Source organism: Hemibagrus wyckioides, linkage group LG03 (genome assembly GCF_019097595.1).
Source record: "Hemibagrus wyckioides isolate EC202008001 linkage group LG03, SWU_Hwy_1.0, whole genome shotgun sequence".
NCBI lineage: Eukaryota > Metazoa > Chordata > Actinopteri > Siluriformes > Bagridae > Hemibagrus > Hemibagrus wyckioides.
Window position 1 is genome coordinate 24,492,015 of NC_080712.1, and position 16,819 is coordinate 24,508,833.

Genomic DNA, 16,819 nt, shown 5'->3' on the forward strand with positions numbered 1-16,819 from the left:
AAAATTAATTCCAGTACTGTTAGTAATGACAGCCCTGGCAGGCCTCATACAAGGAACAATTCCAACAGTTAATGACCTGTATGCATCCAGCCAACACACTGGTTGTCATCTTCTTGTAAAGGCTGGCATACTTTTCACAATCGTTAATGAGGTCTCGGAGCTCTGTGACCAGTAGCAAGTTGGTGCTATGCTTGTCCAAAGCTTTGACAAGTGCTTCTCTAGTGCCCAGACGACACATAACTACAGCATAGTCTTTGTTCAGAGAAGCCAGTCGATATAGGAAACGGATGAACTGCTGCACAGCCTAGATGTTGAGAGAGAGATGTAGGAATATTAAAAATAGAAACACAAACATGGGTTAAGAGAGAACTTTTAGCCAAAACTTATGTATGTGAAGACAACTAGGTACCTCTCTGTCATTAATACAAGCTGTCATAGAAGAGAGGGAAGGTTCAATGCTCTCATGCCAAGGAAGCAAATCCTCCTGGTAATTGTCCAAGAACTTGTTCAGGATTCTGTTACAAACATTGCAATAAAGCAAGTCAGTTCTATTATTTATTACTTTTTTCCAGCCTAAAACAATCCTGGTGTGAGTGAAGACATGCCATAAAGTCTTGTCATAATTTTTTTGCCTCTTCACATAGCTGAGTCACAAACAAATAGTCAAGAGCAACCAAAGTTATTCATTGCAGATAAAGGCCTCAAATAATGCCTTATAGGGTTTAAGAATCATCTTCACCTCACACTGCACTGTGAGTTTAAAACACTCCATTTCAACACTAAATGTGAACAATGTAATGTGGTTTGGTTTGGACAGATAAATGCTGCATGTCATGAAAATCCGGAGGTTCATGATGAATAGTTAATACTTGCACCAAGTGCAAATCTTGGACTTAACAACTCCTTGCCTGAGAATGGAGAGTTGTACTGTGCGCTCCACTCTGTGTTGGTCCATGAGGCGCACCAGGTCCTGAAATGTGTCTCTGCTATGCATCACCTCATTCCTCTCATCCTCCAGCTGAGACGTTTCATCACACAGCAGTTGTTCCAGGGTCTGGATCACCTCCTTGGTGGTGGTCATCTCCTTTAGACCTACAACTAACATCTTCAGCTCTGTATCCTTGAAGTCAAGCTCCTCCTTAGACTCTACAGGGGTACAAACCCAAAAAATTAATCAGAACAGATTGTTCCGAAATGAAAAATTCTGAAGTAAACATATATCAGCACTTGGTTTATACTACCATTCTTTTCCAGTTTGTGAACATTGGAGATGTGGGTGAGGGCAATTATTGCCAGCATGCTTTCAGAGCTGTGACCAGAAAGGCACTTCCGGAGTACAGTGGTGATGTCACAGGCCACCAGTTGCTCTGCTAAGCTCTTGTGGTTGGAGATCAGCATGATTATCACCAACAGACCATTCCGTACAGAGTGGCCACCACTGAATTAAGCAGAAAGAAATGCATCAAAACCAGTATTTTTCAGATATATAAAACAATGGCAAAATAAATGAAGATCAAATTCTCCATGCCATATGGAAACATATGAACTGTTCTGGACAGCATTCACACCAACAATGCTGTGGTAGACAGCGGCAATACGCAATAACACTGCCAGTGTCCAAATATTTATGGACCTGACTGTAAAGGGATTTCTGCAGGAATGCCACATTACAGTATTGTCAAATATTTGAAAGAAAAATGATGTAATGAATCATGAACTATAATAGATTTTAAAAGCTTGTAGAACAAGAGACGTAATTAAAAATTCAGTGCAATTAAATAAATCAAGTGACTGTTCACTTCAAGAAAACTTCTGAAGGTGAGCTATCTTTACACAGTACATTTTCAATAATATTAAGTCAGCTGAAGACAACTTTAGGCAGAAAGAAGACTTGTTTTTCTGGCTTTTTGAGAGATAGAACTAAGTTTGCTAAAAGTTTTCAGTCACCTACCCATGGGTGTTAAGCATGAGATCAATGGCAGATGGAATTGCTCCGAGAAGCCCCTTTGACCCTTCAGGTGTTGCTGAGCCAATGCTTGCAAAGATCTCCAGCATCATCTGAGTGCCAGATTCAGAGAGGGGAAGGCAGCTTCCCACACTGCGCAGGTCATGCTTACTGGCACCAGTTATGACCTTTAAGGTCTAGGGGGAGAAAATATATATTCTTGTGTTCATTTTGCTCCTTTAGCTGCATGACTATTACAGAAAGACACATTATATTTAGGCTGGAAAATTCAGTAATCAGTAGAAATAGGATTAGGTGAGCCTAGTTAAGTTGATCTGTGAAACCACTAATCCAAAGAAGGATTAAGATAAGATGCAAAGAAACATTCAGATTTTGGAAACACTCCATCTAATTTTCTAATATTCTACAATAAAAGGAGGATTTTTGTACTGCTCTATGCATATAGTAAATTCCAATTAATCCATTTTCTAACATCTTGGAGTATCCATCTACAGTACATTGTTATATTGTTTGGCTCTATCTGTACCCATGGACTCAGATAGGCAGGCACACGGACGATTACTGGCCGGCAAAGTGCAGAAGAGAGCCGATGAGTTTATGAGTGTATGTGGATGTCAATAAGGTACTTACTGCTAATGCAACCTGCTGCACTCTAGGGCAGGTGGGATACTCCTGCATGCAGGACAAAATGGCTTTCACTCCACCCTCTGTAGCGAAGGAAACACGCCACTCATATTTGAGCATTAGGCTACGGGTTAGAAGCAAGGCCATGATGGCATTTTGTTTTGGTTGGCTACCAACCATTTCAACCAGTAGCTTTAACACTTTGTCCCTACAAAAAGAAAATATTGTGTCAGTGGTTACCAATAAGTGTAGGCATCTCACAGCAAACTCATTTGACATATACACCAATCAGGCATAACATTATGACCACCTGCCTAATATTGTGTTGGTCCCCCTTTTGCTGCCAAAACAGCCCTGACCCGTTAAGGACTCCACTAGGTCTCTGAAGGTGTGCTCTGATATCCGGCACCGAGATGTTAGCAGCAGATCTTTTACGTCCTGCAAGGACACTTTTGAAAGATAATGATCACTGCAGACCAGGAACACCCACCAAGAGCTGCAGATTTGGAGATGCTCTGATCCAGTTGTCTAGCCATCACAATTTAGCCGTTGTCTCGCTCAAATCCTTACGCTTGTCCATTTTTCCTGCTTCTAACACATCAACTTTGAGGACAAAATGTTCACTTTCTGCCTAATATATCCCACCCACTAACAGCTGCCATGATGAGGAGATAACAGTCTTATTTACTTCACCTGTCAGTGCTCATAATGTTATGCCTGATCGGCATATAAGTTATAAATCTAAGCAACTCAGAAATCTATAGATATGAACAATTTTAAACATATTTTCAGTGCTGAGAGACCATGCTTCATGTATTTCCAGAAGTTTTATTTCTGAATGCCAAAAAAAGGTTGTGATGCTAACAATTGACATTTTTTATTTAGTCTTATTTATTTTCAACAAAAATCTATGTTAAGTTTACTTATTTGGTTATCATGAGTTTCAGTCTAAATCTACAACAAATTTATTCAACTAGAACTGAACTGTTATACCTAGTCATTTCATGTATTTTGTTTTTATCTATCTTTTCCATAATGAACTCCAATTGCTATATTCTATGTTAGTTTCTATATGAATAAAATGGTTGCAGCTTCAAAAATTGTGATTTTTATTATGTTTTCAACATAATTTTAAGGCATTCATTTTTGTGTGTGAAATGTGCCTTAGAGGAACATGCAGCTAAAATACATGTCAGATCTCCTGAAGAGGATTTGAACAATCAGATTTAAACTGGGTAAACTTTTAACTGGGTGTATGAGTATTTCCACTCACCGGATGCTCTGTGCCGAATCTGATCGAAGAGTGCTGCGCTCCTGAGGCCCCTCTTCATCCAGGATCTTACAGATGAACTTCATGCCAGCAAGCAGCTGTCCAGAGTCAGAGCTACTCTTTTTCATAATGTCCACAACCTCTCCAATTTTTTCCAAGGCTGTCTTCTTACCTTGTACTTTTGGGTTATTAAATACTATTTAAAAAGAAAAAAAAAAGAATTTTTTTTTTTCTATAGACAAGAAAGCAATTCTATAACAGCAATTACTGAATTTACAGATATCTTTTCGTATTGGTTCTTGCATAGATCAATACACCACATGGCCAAAAGTTTGTGCTTTGTGGCAACAATTTGGGGAAGGCCCACATATAAGCGTCAAACCTTTAGTCCTATAATGTAGTTTCAGTGTAAAAATCTAAAACGGCTTTTAGAAAACTACCAGCTACAACTACAAATGCAACTCACATTTCATCTTTTCCTCCAGATCTTCAGGATACTTAGTCTCATCTTCTACTGGTAGCTCGCTCTCTGTGTCGCTGTTGCAGCTGCCGTTATCTACAGGAATCTCTTTTTTGGGTTTCTTTGATACACTGCCATTAATGGAGAAAGACGAAGCAGAGGTAGAAGCTTTAGGTGTCACTGATGAAGATGATGAGGCTCCCTGCCCACCAAGCCCAGAGCTGTTGAGGGAGCTGTCTGTGAACACTTCCTCATCCTCCAGACTGGCTCCACCACGCCGCAAGTAGTGCTTTGCAAAGGCATGTGAACAGAGCAGGTCACCCAGGCAGGAGGCTTGCAGGGTCTGTTTCAGGTAATGCAGAATCTTACGGGCGACCTCACTTGACACCGACATCTGAATTAAAGTGGCCTCATCCAGCTCCACCATCTGACAGAAAAGAGAGATTAGAAAATGAAAGCTCCAAACAAATATCACTCAGTAATTGAAATCCTCATCTACTTGAACACTGAGTAAAACCATCTGTACTCCAAATGCCATTCTCTCCTCTGAAGCTGCATACAGGAATCAGAAAGCTGTAATTGCCTGTTCATCAATATTCTGCCGAAGGATGTTGTTGATCTCTTGTTGCTGCTTTGGCTCCAGCTTCTTAATGAAGAAAAGCACCTCCCACCACTCAGCACGGGTAAGTGTCTCTACATCATCCTGCAGGCTGTCTGTTAGGTAAGGTAATGAGTACAGCCCACCAGGTGGCTTCAAGAACATCTGACTCACTGTAACACAGGAAGAGGAAGATGGTTTACACATCAACAGACTTGAAACCTCAGTCTCAGTCAACCAATTAGGGACGTCTTATTACATTCCATTCAGGTAAGTGATAGTTCACATTCCTTGTGTGTGTGTGTGTGTGTGTGTAATCCAGTTTTACCTGCAGTAAGTTTGAGAGTCTCGGTTAGAGAAAGAGCCTTTTCCTGAGTTTCCTTCTCAGCTTGTCCACTGCTTCCATTTCCCAAAATCTCAATCATGTGCCAGTGCACCCAGTACGTTCTGGAGATAGAGTTCCAGTATACCTACAACATATCACAAAGTCCGTCAAATATCTGACAGTGTTTAAGGAAGACAGTGAGAGTAAGACCAAACGCTATGCCTACCTGCACAGGCGGTGAGCCATCATTACTGTAGCGAAACTCTCCCTCATCACCGGCATTGACTTCCTCATAATCCTCCAGCATGCGCACCTGCATGCCGCTCTTCAGAGTGTCCTGCACATACTCCACATAGGCTGAACGTGTGGAGAAGTCTGTGCGAGTCCTGAAGCCATTTGCCTTCTTTTTGGGTGGAGCAGGCACAGCTGTTGCTGATGTGGTCATAATGGGAGAAGCAGAAAAACGGGGCTGGAAGATGGAGCGTAACGTGCGCCTGTTTAACTCTGCCTCTATCTCTTCTGCTCCCCCAGTTGTTGTGGGGGAGGCAATGGGGGGCTGACGGTTACGATCCCAGCCCATCACTCGTACCAGCTCTGAGATGAGATTTGCCATTGCCATGGTGAACTCAAACTCGCGCTGCAGCCGTGATTGCTCCGATTGATGAGCTGCTGTAGAAGAGGAGGGGCCAGGCTCCTGCCGCTCTGAGCTCAACTCGGCCCCGGAGGTGTTGAGCTTGTCCATCAGTGAGGTCACACACAGGTAGCGCTTCACCAGAGAAAAGAGCAGCTTGCCTGGGATCTATAATAGAAACACAACCTAGGTCAAATATGCATGGTAAACTTTAAGGAATCCAGACGACGTTATCCACATTTTTCCTTTGTGTTGGTTAGCATCAAATGATGTGCAGGTGTTTAATTATTTTGCAGTCAATATTCCTTAATAATAGAAAAAAATAACATTTTGAAAAAGTCAAAGATATCCAGGGTCATGTTAATAGTAATATGCATAACAGTGATAAAAAATACCATTGTAACTTAAAATGCACAAACTTGTACTGTACACTGGTAAGAAAGGCATATTCAGGCTGTACATTATAAATATTTGTAAATATTCTGTAAATATTTTGTCAGATAGATAGATAGATAGATAGATAGATAGATAGATAGATAGATAGATAGATAGATAGATAGATAGATAGATAGATAATTCAATCCATCTTCTAATGTAGATCTAGAATTTCATTTTCTTGAGCACTCACACTAAATGTGTTAATATGTGTTACACCTGTGGTCAGTTGGAATCCACCTGTGTACAATAATGACCACTGACATTGCAAAGTCAGATTAGTCCTGTTGTAATGAGGACCAAGGAACTGCTGTAAAGCTTCAAGATGAGGTTGTAAGGAGAAAAAACTGCAACTGACATTAAACTGTCTAGGAGCACTATGAACTCTATTGTAACAAAATGGAAACACATTTCACAAGCCAGACCCCTCCAAGATAAGCGTAAAATGAGTGGTCAGGCAATTCTGAGAGAAGTTTTCAAGAGTCCAGCTACACTACCCCATAGGAGTTAGAGAGCTTACTGGATGACACCAAATATAAGCAAATTCTTGTTGAGAACCTGTTCCAGACAGCCATACAGCTGTGTCCAGGGCGATGGAGAAAATTTATGGACGGAAAAGTCACATTTGTACTCAGGGTGCAAAGCTTAGAGAGACATATCTGAGACACTCAAATCTGTAATTTCTTACTTTCTGGAACTGAAAACTTTAAATTTAATAAAGTGGGGCTTTTTTATTGAATATTGAGAGCTTTAAAAATAATGCAATAAATTTCTGAAGAGAGTCACTTTAAAAGGAGCAGGAAAAAAAATCCCATTCTAATATATTTAAATTTAATGTTGCAATACAGCAAACAGAGATCACTAGGGGTGTGAATACTTTCTGGAGGCACTGTGTATCAAGTTATATCAACAATCAGAACAGGATGTTTGCAAAGTTACTGATCATCACATTACAATAACCTCCTGGCATTCCTGCTGGGTTCACTTCCTTCCTTTCACAGCTAGTTATGCAGTTAAAAATGTAAATAATGCATTTAAAATGCTTTGATTTACTACTACTAAGCAACTGAAAATGATCTATATGACTGAGAACAAGGTTCTTGTAAAACTGCAAAGCAGGCACTGAGTGAGATGGGAGATGTTTTTACTTGAGGCAGGTGGATGCCCTCAAAAGAGATGCCATGCTCCTCTGAAGACGTAGTCTCTGCAAACAGCTCCAGTAGAGTGTAGCGGTTGTCAAAGTCCATGTGTTGCTCAATGCCATCCTGTTGGCTTAGGGACAGCAGGACATAGGCACGACTTCCTGTAAGAGAAGATCAAGAGGGGAAAAAACTGAAAGCACAGACATTAGGCGCCTCCGATTTTAGAATCAACACAACACAGACAGAACAAAAGCTAAATTAGTATTCTCCTATTTCTAATTTTATGTCCACTGGCACTTTTACAGTCTCTCTTACCATAACCAGAGAAGTGTGAATAAGCGTGAATGAGTACTTTCGCTTTTAACAAAAGCCTGTCTTGTAGATAGTGCATTAGCCTGCTGTGAAAGGTTGTTTTGTGTTTGATTGTGATGCTGAAGCGCTGTTTATGCATCGTTGTCCTAACCAGTCACTTCATAGTCTATGTTTTTCCGGTGAGATGAAAGTAAAACTGATGTTAAGGAGCTAACCAAATACCACTAGGTAGCGAGCATAAGCACAAGGCTCTGATTAAATGAAAAGCTGTTGTATTTTGTCAGCATGCTGTTTGTGCAGATTTGAGGAGTGAGTTTCTATGTGTCACAGTCTGCTCAGTTCAAACTTATGATGACTGAAGAGCTGTGTTAAGCCATACTGGATATTTATGGTCAGGCGTGGCTATACTTTTGGGTGTGATGATGTAGGCTGTATCTGAGCTTTTGAAAATGCCTGCCAAAATTTGATGAACCTTTGACACTGATGACGTCAATACACTCGCTCACTGACATACACACTGGGAACGGGATTAAGGCCCAAACCACAGCTGTGAAACTTTATCTTCTTTCTGTTGTGAATTAAAAAATAAAATAAAAATAATAAATAAGACAGACAAGTGTAGGTGGTGCATTTTCAACACAATGTTGAACAGTGACGTATTTTCAAAGCCGAGATACTGATAGAATGTGTGGAAAGGGACATTTCTGTCTGTAGTGCATTTGACTAAACAGTTCCTGAGACATCTGGTTCTAAGAGTTAATGAACAGAGTTTCTGGTTAACCACTGAGAGAGAGAGGGGATACCTCTTTAATGTGGAATTGTCGATCATTTTTTGTGGCAATTAAATGTTCCCATTTGTGCTGATGCACATGTTCTTGGGTTGATGGTGCTGCCACAGCTTTTATGATTTGAAAATCTGAAATCTCACTGGATTAATGAACCTTCTGATATGGAGTGGCAATGCATGTTTACAAAAATCGGAGAGACTCGGAATAGATATTTGAAATGTTTAATAAAGCAGTAAATAAAAAAAAATCTAAAAATCCTTGAGCATGTATGCCAGTTGAAATAATTGCTTTTTTTGTCAAGTACATGGCACGTTATCAAACATCTATCACTTTCTTTAAAAGTCCTGCTGCACACCACATTGGTGCTGCTCTCTGCACCAAAATATTTCCAAACATGCATTTCAGACTTCTGTGCAGAGGTAGGGTACAACACAAATAACACACAAACAGCAATTTCAGTAATTAAACACTGATTACATACTGGGGCTGTGCGTGTACACACGTGATTGAAGAGGAGGAACGTGAATGGTAAAATAACTCAAGGCATTCCTAAGTTTCTACAACCAGAGGTTGTTCCTCCCTTTCAATCATGTGCACGTGCACACATGCCCACACACACAGTAAGTGTAACCACCCTTGTGAACAATCTTCCTTTAACTTAAAATGAGTGTGAGAAATTATAATCAATGTCCATGTACTTTGCATCCAACACCTACCCCATAGACAGCCCACTACTCTTCACATTAGTTAATACTTTTCTACATCAAATGCAGACTTAACAGTGAAACCCAGGACTCACACCAATTGTACACATTCAGAGCTATACATTGTTTAAACGGTCAATTGAACAGGACACACCTGAGCAAGAAACACCTGTACGTCACATGTCCCAATATTTCAAAAATTGTGTGGGTTCAAATAAGAAGTGCCATATTCTAAGTTGTTTAACACATCTGGAGGTATCAGGAAATTAAAGCTGATATTCTGATCTGTTGTTTCATATTTCTATTTCATCTCAAGTGTAAAACAAAAGAAACGGACTTGCTGTTCCAGTACTTTCAGACTGCACTGTATACACAAGGGGTCTACACTACATGTTTTCACAAACCATCAGTTGTCAAAAGTAATAACTTATGAGTTCAACATTAGCAGTGATACTGCATGCTTTTACATTAACACTGACGTACACATTTTAAACATTTTAGTAGCCTAGGGTAAAGCAGAGTACAACGCCGAAATGTTACGTGTAATTTGATTATCACTCCAAATGATTCTTTGTTTATAAACCCGTCAGTGTTGGACACAGTGCAAACTTTAAACAAGCTACGCTACATTAGTGAGAGTTCTGAATGAACACCCAGTTTTTGGGCCTTTGTTTGGTGTAAAAATGCTAAACATGTAAAAAAAAAAAAAATTAAAAAAAAAATTAACCTTTATACCACTTCTAAAATATTATTTAGTATCAGGTTTATATGTGATTTCCAGAACTAAAGACAAATATTCCACTGTGTTTTTAATACCATAGTGTTTTATTCTGTATTGCTTGCACTCAAACACAGCAATGAAAAGCACACATACCGTACACTTCATCTGAAACTAAGCGGAAAAGGTACATTTGTAGTATTTTAAAATATGTAGTATGAATCTGTTTTGCCATAAATGTAGGTGATATACCAGCATTACTGTCAAATACGGTGCAAAAGCCTTAAACGGTATATAACCAGAATGTCTGTTCTCAGTAACTCTCCATCCAGCTCAAACCTTATAGAGTTTCTTCTCCTTGTGGCTAAACTGTTGCTTAGTAACTTTTGAGTAAACAAAATACTATTTCCACAGTACACCAGGATTTACTTCATCTCATGAACATAACGCTGCAGATAAAATACAAGGCTTCCTTGTAACAACCCTCCCCATTCCCAGTGAATGAAGCCACTTCCTGTAGGAATCTTTGTTAATGAAACTTGCACCAAGAGAGATTTATTTTCACAAAAGTGAATTAAGCTGTGTTTGAGTTAGCGTTAAAACGCAAACATTGCTTCCAGCTATCCACTCAATCCAAAGTGAAAAAAAAAAAAATTGTACAAGACACATAGGTTTCACTGAGGGCCAAAACTCTGCTGAATTGCTGAAGGCTATCATTACTTACAACTGATCTTTAGCCTTGATGTAAGCCTATCACTGCTCTCTGGGTTCAAGAGGACAATTCTCAGCAAATTATCTTCTTCTGAGTTTTTTTTAGTGACAGAATATTTCAAGATACACAGGACCAAGGATGTCCAAAACAAGGGCCAAAACTGTTATGTTTCCTACAGCACCCTGGTAAATAATGATGCGGAAAACTAGTGAACATTCGACTAAAAAATTAGCGTGCAACACACCAACACAAATATCACAAACACACACACTGCATTTCAGTCTGGGCTCAAGAAATTGCTGTGACTAACAGTAGAATAAAAAAGCAGCTAAGTGATTCAGACACACCCCTTGTCTTTTATAAAATGGATGTCACACAAAAACAGGCCAAATATTCAGTCATTTAATTTCACTACATGTGGAAATTGGTTGGTAAAGCAGCACACATTATACTATTACCCAACTCTCACTCCTTGCCGTTTTACACACATCAATATTCCAAAACAAAATAATCTAAAACCTGTTCCAGCATGACAATGCCCTAGGGTACAAAGTGAGGTCCATGAAGACATGGCTTCACCAGAATGAAGTGGAAGAACTCAAGAGCCCTGGAACACTGACTACATCGCAGGATTCCTCACCCAACATCAGCACCTGTCCCCACTAATGCTCTAAGAATGAGCACAAATCCCCAGCGCAAACTGAAGTGGAAAGCCTTCCCAGAGGAGTGCTACACTGATATGTACATACCTGCATCGTGAGAGGCCAGAGCACGCAGCATCTTGCCAGCACTGCGACGGGTTTGTCGCTCTTTGTTTCCCAGCAGCTCCATGAGCAGGTCGAGTGCCCCAGTCTCCTTGAAGACTCCAACCAATGAGCCAATGCTTGCATAAGCACTCAGCACATGAATGGTGTGTGTGAGGCTAATAGCAAAATCGCTGTTTTTGGCCATCTGCTTCCGTGCTCGGTCGACAAGGTTTTTGACATCTTCCTTCATGTCGCGGAGGTCCACCTCATCGAAGGTGACGTCGGAGGGGAACTGGCCACTGGGTCTCGCCTTCTCCTCCTGCAGTGGTCGCTTTCCCAGTAGAGTAGGGCAGTTCGCGTACACGTCCTCAGTAGACATCCACATCAGGATATTCTCCGTCTTACTCTCTCCTGAAGCGCAGCCACTGGAGCTTCCCACGCCCGAGTTACCACTACTGCCGCTGCCTCCTTCATTACCGCCGCTGCCCGAGCTGGAGCCATCATCCACAGCTTGCAGGCTCCAGCGGATCAGGTACTCCGTCTGGCCATCATGGGTACGTCTCTGACGGATCAGCTCCTCTGGGTAAGCCTGCAGTTTTGGTCCAAGTTGAACCAGCAGGTTCCCATTGCGCCGCTCGCCCACCATGACAGCTGACAAGTGAATAATAACACACATGTAGTAGATGATTATGGCATATTAAATGTGACTAAATCAAATTACTCAAAACATACCAGTGTGTATTGGCCTTAGCACAGAGATCATCTAAAGCAATAAATCTACATTTAAATCTGTCGAGTCATGTAAATGACATTGAAAGAGAACAGGAATGAATGAATAACAGGCTAAAAGACAGAGGTAGAACAGAAAGACAGATTCAACTCATGTTTTGTGAAGAAACCGCGCGCACTAAGAACACTAACCTAACAAGCGGGGAGCTTTCAATGCCTACTTTAGCCACTCTAGACTTTTGTTAATGTCATTTAATTGAAAGAGTATACTTAATACCGAGATCTTAGCAAGAGTCTGAAGCCTGGTGTAATGTTGATTCAAATGTTACGTGCCTCATTTTGGTCAGTTAGGGTCACTGGGCGTCAGCGTTAGCTGCATACAGTAAGATAATGAAACAGCACATTCTTTTCCCGTTAGTTCATGACAAAAATACAGCAGTGAGCAACCTGGGGCCTTGTATCAAATGGTGCTCTCTCTCTCTCTCCACACTTCCACTTTACCCGAGTGTCCATCGGTGCCAAGTTTCACTCTCAAACACAAGCAGGAGCAGCAGGAGGCAACTTAGCTTCACAGCTAACATAGAAACTCTCACTTACTACCTGCAATACTGTTCATACGCGTTCATTCGATTATTAAAGCAATGAGAAGAGTTTTCTCTAGCACTAACTCATTCCTCAGACTCACTTCTGATGCTGACTCACATCTATCTGATGCCCCCTGAGCCACTCCCCAGCCTCAGTGCTACTTAATACAGGTCATGTTGAGTCTAAACGCACCGCTGTGGACTTTTAGAAACCCTCTATAATTGTGCAGGTTTTAGGGAAAGTGAGTAATGCGGTTTAAGAGTAAGAGTTGTTGCTCACGCGCCGGCTACCGCTACCTGTTAAGTAGCAGGCTAAGCTATTCTGCTAGCTACTAGCCCGCGCTTGCTAGCGCAGTGTTACAGGTCCAACAGCGCGGCCCGACCAGTAGCTTAGCCAGAATGCTACATAAAATAAAAACCCATCATTATCGTTTACCTCCAGTGTTACACGACTTCCGCGGCTTCACTACTTTCTCCCTCACTCGGTGAGATTTCCGTCTCCTCGATGATGTATCGTTGCCCAGCCTGAACACGTTTTAGTTAACTTAGCTATGTGTTTTACCAATAGAAATCTTATTCACCATATTTCCATCTACGCTTCTACGTGAAGACTTACGAGTTTGTCTTCCGCTTCCGAAGCGGAAGTGGAGAATATTCTGAGCAGCGGCCTCTGCGTGCTCCCAGTGGCCGAACAGGAGCGACAAGCTTCACCTCATTAAACTTCTGAATATCAACTTTACAGTTTGAAATGCTTAAACTTAATTTTTATTAATATTCGAACATTGGTTCGTTGCTTGGTTTCATGCGAGATTAATTATTGATCACCAAGTCTTTAATAAAGGTGCTTTTTCTTAATATTTTCAGTAATTATTCCATTATTTAAATTCCTACTCATTAACTTGGAGTAGTCTTCTCTACTACTAACTCAGCGGCACAAATACAATTCCTACCTGTTATGCTGCACGCTTATTTGCTTTAGCTCAATCAACATATTTGCTTGTTAAATCTAAAATATTGACTATATGCACTATATTGCCACCCCTATATATATGCACTATATGGACACCCCTCCCAATCGTTTAATTCAGGGGTTGGGCTTGGCCACTTAATTCCAGTGAAAGGAACACTTAATGCTTCAGCATATGAAGACATTTTGGACACTTTCATGCTCCCAACTTTGTGGGAACAGTGTAGGGATGGCCACTTCTTGTTCCAACATGACTGCACACCAGTGCACAAAGCAACCAGCATTTCACCTACAATGTATAACCTTGTTAGCTTGGTTGGCTAGGCAAATCTTTACACTAGTGTGTGTTAAATTAATAAATGTTTCTGTCAGTTGAGAAGGAGGCTGCCCTGTCAGTTATACTAACACTGGAGTTAACATTACATTACTAGTGAATCTAATAGATGCACTAAATGGGGCCTCTTAGTGGATGAAAGTGCCTCTGTGTGTATGTGTGTGTGTGTGTGTGTCCCCTCGGACAATACCGGTATATATCCATTACTGCATGTTGTCTTACAGCCTTGACAACTGAGCCATCCAGTCAATCCAAGCATTCACAGGTGTCTGTGCATTTGTGTGTGTGTGTGTGTGTGTGTGTGTGAGAAAGAGAGAGAGAGAGAGAGTTAATATCTATCTTTGCACAGAATATTTTTTAATTGCAAATGCAAGCAAAACTGTCACACTGTACCACTGTACAGATTGTAGCCATGCCTCAGAGGCTACAATCTGCTGTAGGGGCCATTCTAATATTATGGAGATTTTCTGACCAGCAAAATGTTTAAATTTAAATTTTCATACTCTTTTAGGAAATTCTTTTGAATGATGTTCTCATTAATTAATAACACAGATTTTGGAGGGAAATTCTATTGTTACTAGCTGAAATGGCCACTTGGACTTTCGAATGTTTAACCCGGAAGCACTTATCTGTGACTTTGTGATTTCAAAATACAAGTTTTGAAAATATCTAAAAACAATGGCATGAAATAGAGGGACACAAATTTATATATAAATTATACATGTAAAATTCTATATGTTTCAATAAATTATAAAAAAAAAACTTTTTTATTCTGCTAATTTACATTTTTCATAGATATCATACTTATGTTAAGACTGGCTTTAAATATAATTTTTATTATTATTATTATTATTATTATTATTATTTTTTTTTTTTTTTACATCTCTGCAATAGCCTCTAAATGTCACATCACTAGCCCTGAATTTTATTTCCCAGTGTACATGGCCTACAGACATGGCTGCTACATTCCCTACATACACACACACACCCAAAGCCACGCTCCCAGTTACCTTGCTTTTGATTAATCAGGCTCACTTCTTTAGGGACACTTTAAAAGACATGTAAACATTCAGACTTGGCAAATTATCTGCTCTCTGTGATTAATACCAGTTATTACCAAGCCTTTGTTGTCATCCTGGTTTTCTGACACGGGTTCTGGTTTTCATGTTTTCTTTTTCTTACCCCAGTTCATGCTGTTTGCTGATTGCCTGACCACTGCCTGTAATTTGACCACTGAGTTTGCCTGTTAATTTGGATTGTACCTAGTGCTAATTAAACTGCTTTATCTGCACTCCTGTCTCAGCATCTCTCCCTGAATCTAAAGCAGTAAACTGCCTTGTGGCACAAGCTATTTTTTCAGCAACTTGAAGTTAGTAAGAAAACCTTTAAATGTTGCCCAATAAAAAAAGCATTATTTGTTATTAGTTATTGTTTATGAAAGTGAAACCGTGATGTCAGTTTATAGAGATTGAACATTCCTAAACTCTATCATGGTCATGGTTGTATTGTGCATGATTTGATTTGACTATACTACAACAACTAGCTCAAGCACATAGTGTATGTACTGTAGTACATAGTATCCCATTTGAGCTGCAGTTAAAGTCTCTGATTTGAAACCACACTAGGGAGTTACTTCTGAGACTTATCTCTGTGGTGTAGCAAATCCTTATAGCCAACAATCCACCAACAAGAAAAATGTAAAAATGTAACATTTTGCATAGTTGAGCTCCTTTACAACATTTACAGCTACAACATCTGTAGTAATATGTATAATGACCTCTACGCAAGTTTTTAAAAAATCTATTTTAAATCATAAACTTACGTATATAATTAATCCTTTTCACTCCTGGTTTAGCATAAAGCATCAACAAATCTTCTCCAGCCATTTCTGTCCTGGGCGGACCAGCATACAAGGGATTGCAGCCTTAGTCCTCAGCTCTTTGCTTTGGATTTGATTGATTTCTAAAGATATAGTTAGGGTTTCTGTAGCAAGAGTATTATATGCAGTTGGTTGCTACCCCAATGTGCAACCCTCCTCCTTTCACATTCTGGGCTTGGGACCAGGCAATTGTGGGGTTCAGTCATAAACTAAATGATCATTGTTGTGTCTGTCTTATATTATTGTATTTTTAGTATTTTATTTATGCCTTTTATGCACACTATATTGCCAAAAGTGTTGAGACACCCCTCCAAATCATTGAATTCAGATGTTGCTTTCCAGGGGTTGGGCTTTCCCCCTTCTAGTGAAAGGAACCCTTAATGCTTCAGCATACCAAGACATTTTGGACAATTTCATGCTCCCAACTTTGTGGGAACAGTTTGGGGATGACTCTTTCTTGTTCCAACATGACTGCACACCAGTGCACAAAGCAAGGTTCATAAAGACATGGATGAGTGAGTTTGGTGTGGAGGAACATGACTTAAATGTGATTATGCTACTGCTATTAATTCCAGCTGTACATTTCACATTATTAAAATCTACATGCTAACTGCTGTATCAAATACATAAAGCCAATACCATCTGCAGAAATTCATATAAAAAAAAACCCTGCTAAATTCCAAACCAATGAGTGCTTCGATTTCTTGGACAAAATGTTCAGAGTAGATGAAACGTCAGTACTATTCAAACAGGACTGGTTTACAGGATGTCTTACTGTTAAATAGTGTTGGCAGAGGATGTTTTTAGTAATTGTAACAGTTCCATAGGTATTAAATGCTTTATCACATATTATTACAAACCGCTTGTTGTACGTGATGGTTTAGAAATGCAGGAT

General features: G+C 40.0%; 1 protein-coding gene across 3 annotated transcripts in view; it reads right to left on the bottom strand.

Moving 5' to 3' along the window:
- Positions 1-13,377, bottom strand: part of LOC131351376 (cullin-9) — a 31,247-nt gene extending 17,870 nt beyond the window's left edge. For all 3 annotated transcript variants that reach the window (XM_058386806.1, XM_058386805.1, XM_058386804.1), the window contains exons 1-14: positions 13,181-13,377; positions 11,435-12,082; positions 7,458-7,612; positions 5,470-6,042; positions 5,247-5,388; positions 4,904-5,091; positions 4,327-4,747; positions 3,864-4,056; positions 2,597-2,798; positions 1,952-2,142; positions 1,242-1,438; positions 909-1,146; positions 410-515; positions 77-304 (exon numbers count right to left, since the gene is read on the bottom strand). In XM_058386806.1, coding sequence (XP_058242789.1) covers positions 77-304; positions 410-515; positions 909-1,146; positions 1,242-1,438; positions 1,952-2,142; positions 2,597-2,798; positions 3,864-4,056; positions 4,327-4,747; positions 4,904-5,091; positions 5,247-5,388; positions 5,470-6,042; positions 7,458-7,612; positions 11,435-12,077 — 3,477 coding nt within the window. In that variant the 5' untranslated portion in view covers positions 12,078-12,082; positions 13,181-13,377. The remainder of the gene's footprint in view (positions 1-76; positions 305-409; positions 516-908; positions 1,147-1,241; positions 1,439-1,951; positions 2,143-2,596; positions 2,799-3,863; positions 4,057-4,326; positions 4,748-4,903; positions 5,092-5,246; positions 5,389-5,469; positions 6,043-7,457; positions 7,613-11,434; positions 12,083-13,180) is intronic.
- Between the last annotated feature and the right edge of the window lie 3,442 nt (positions 13,378-16,819).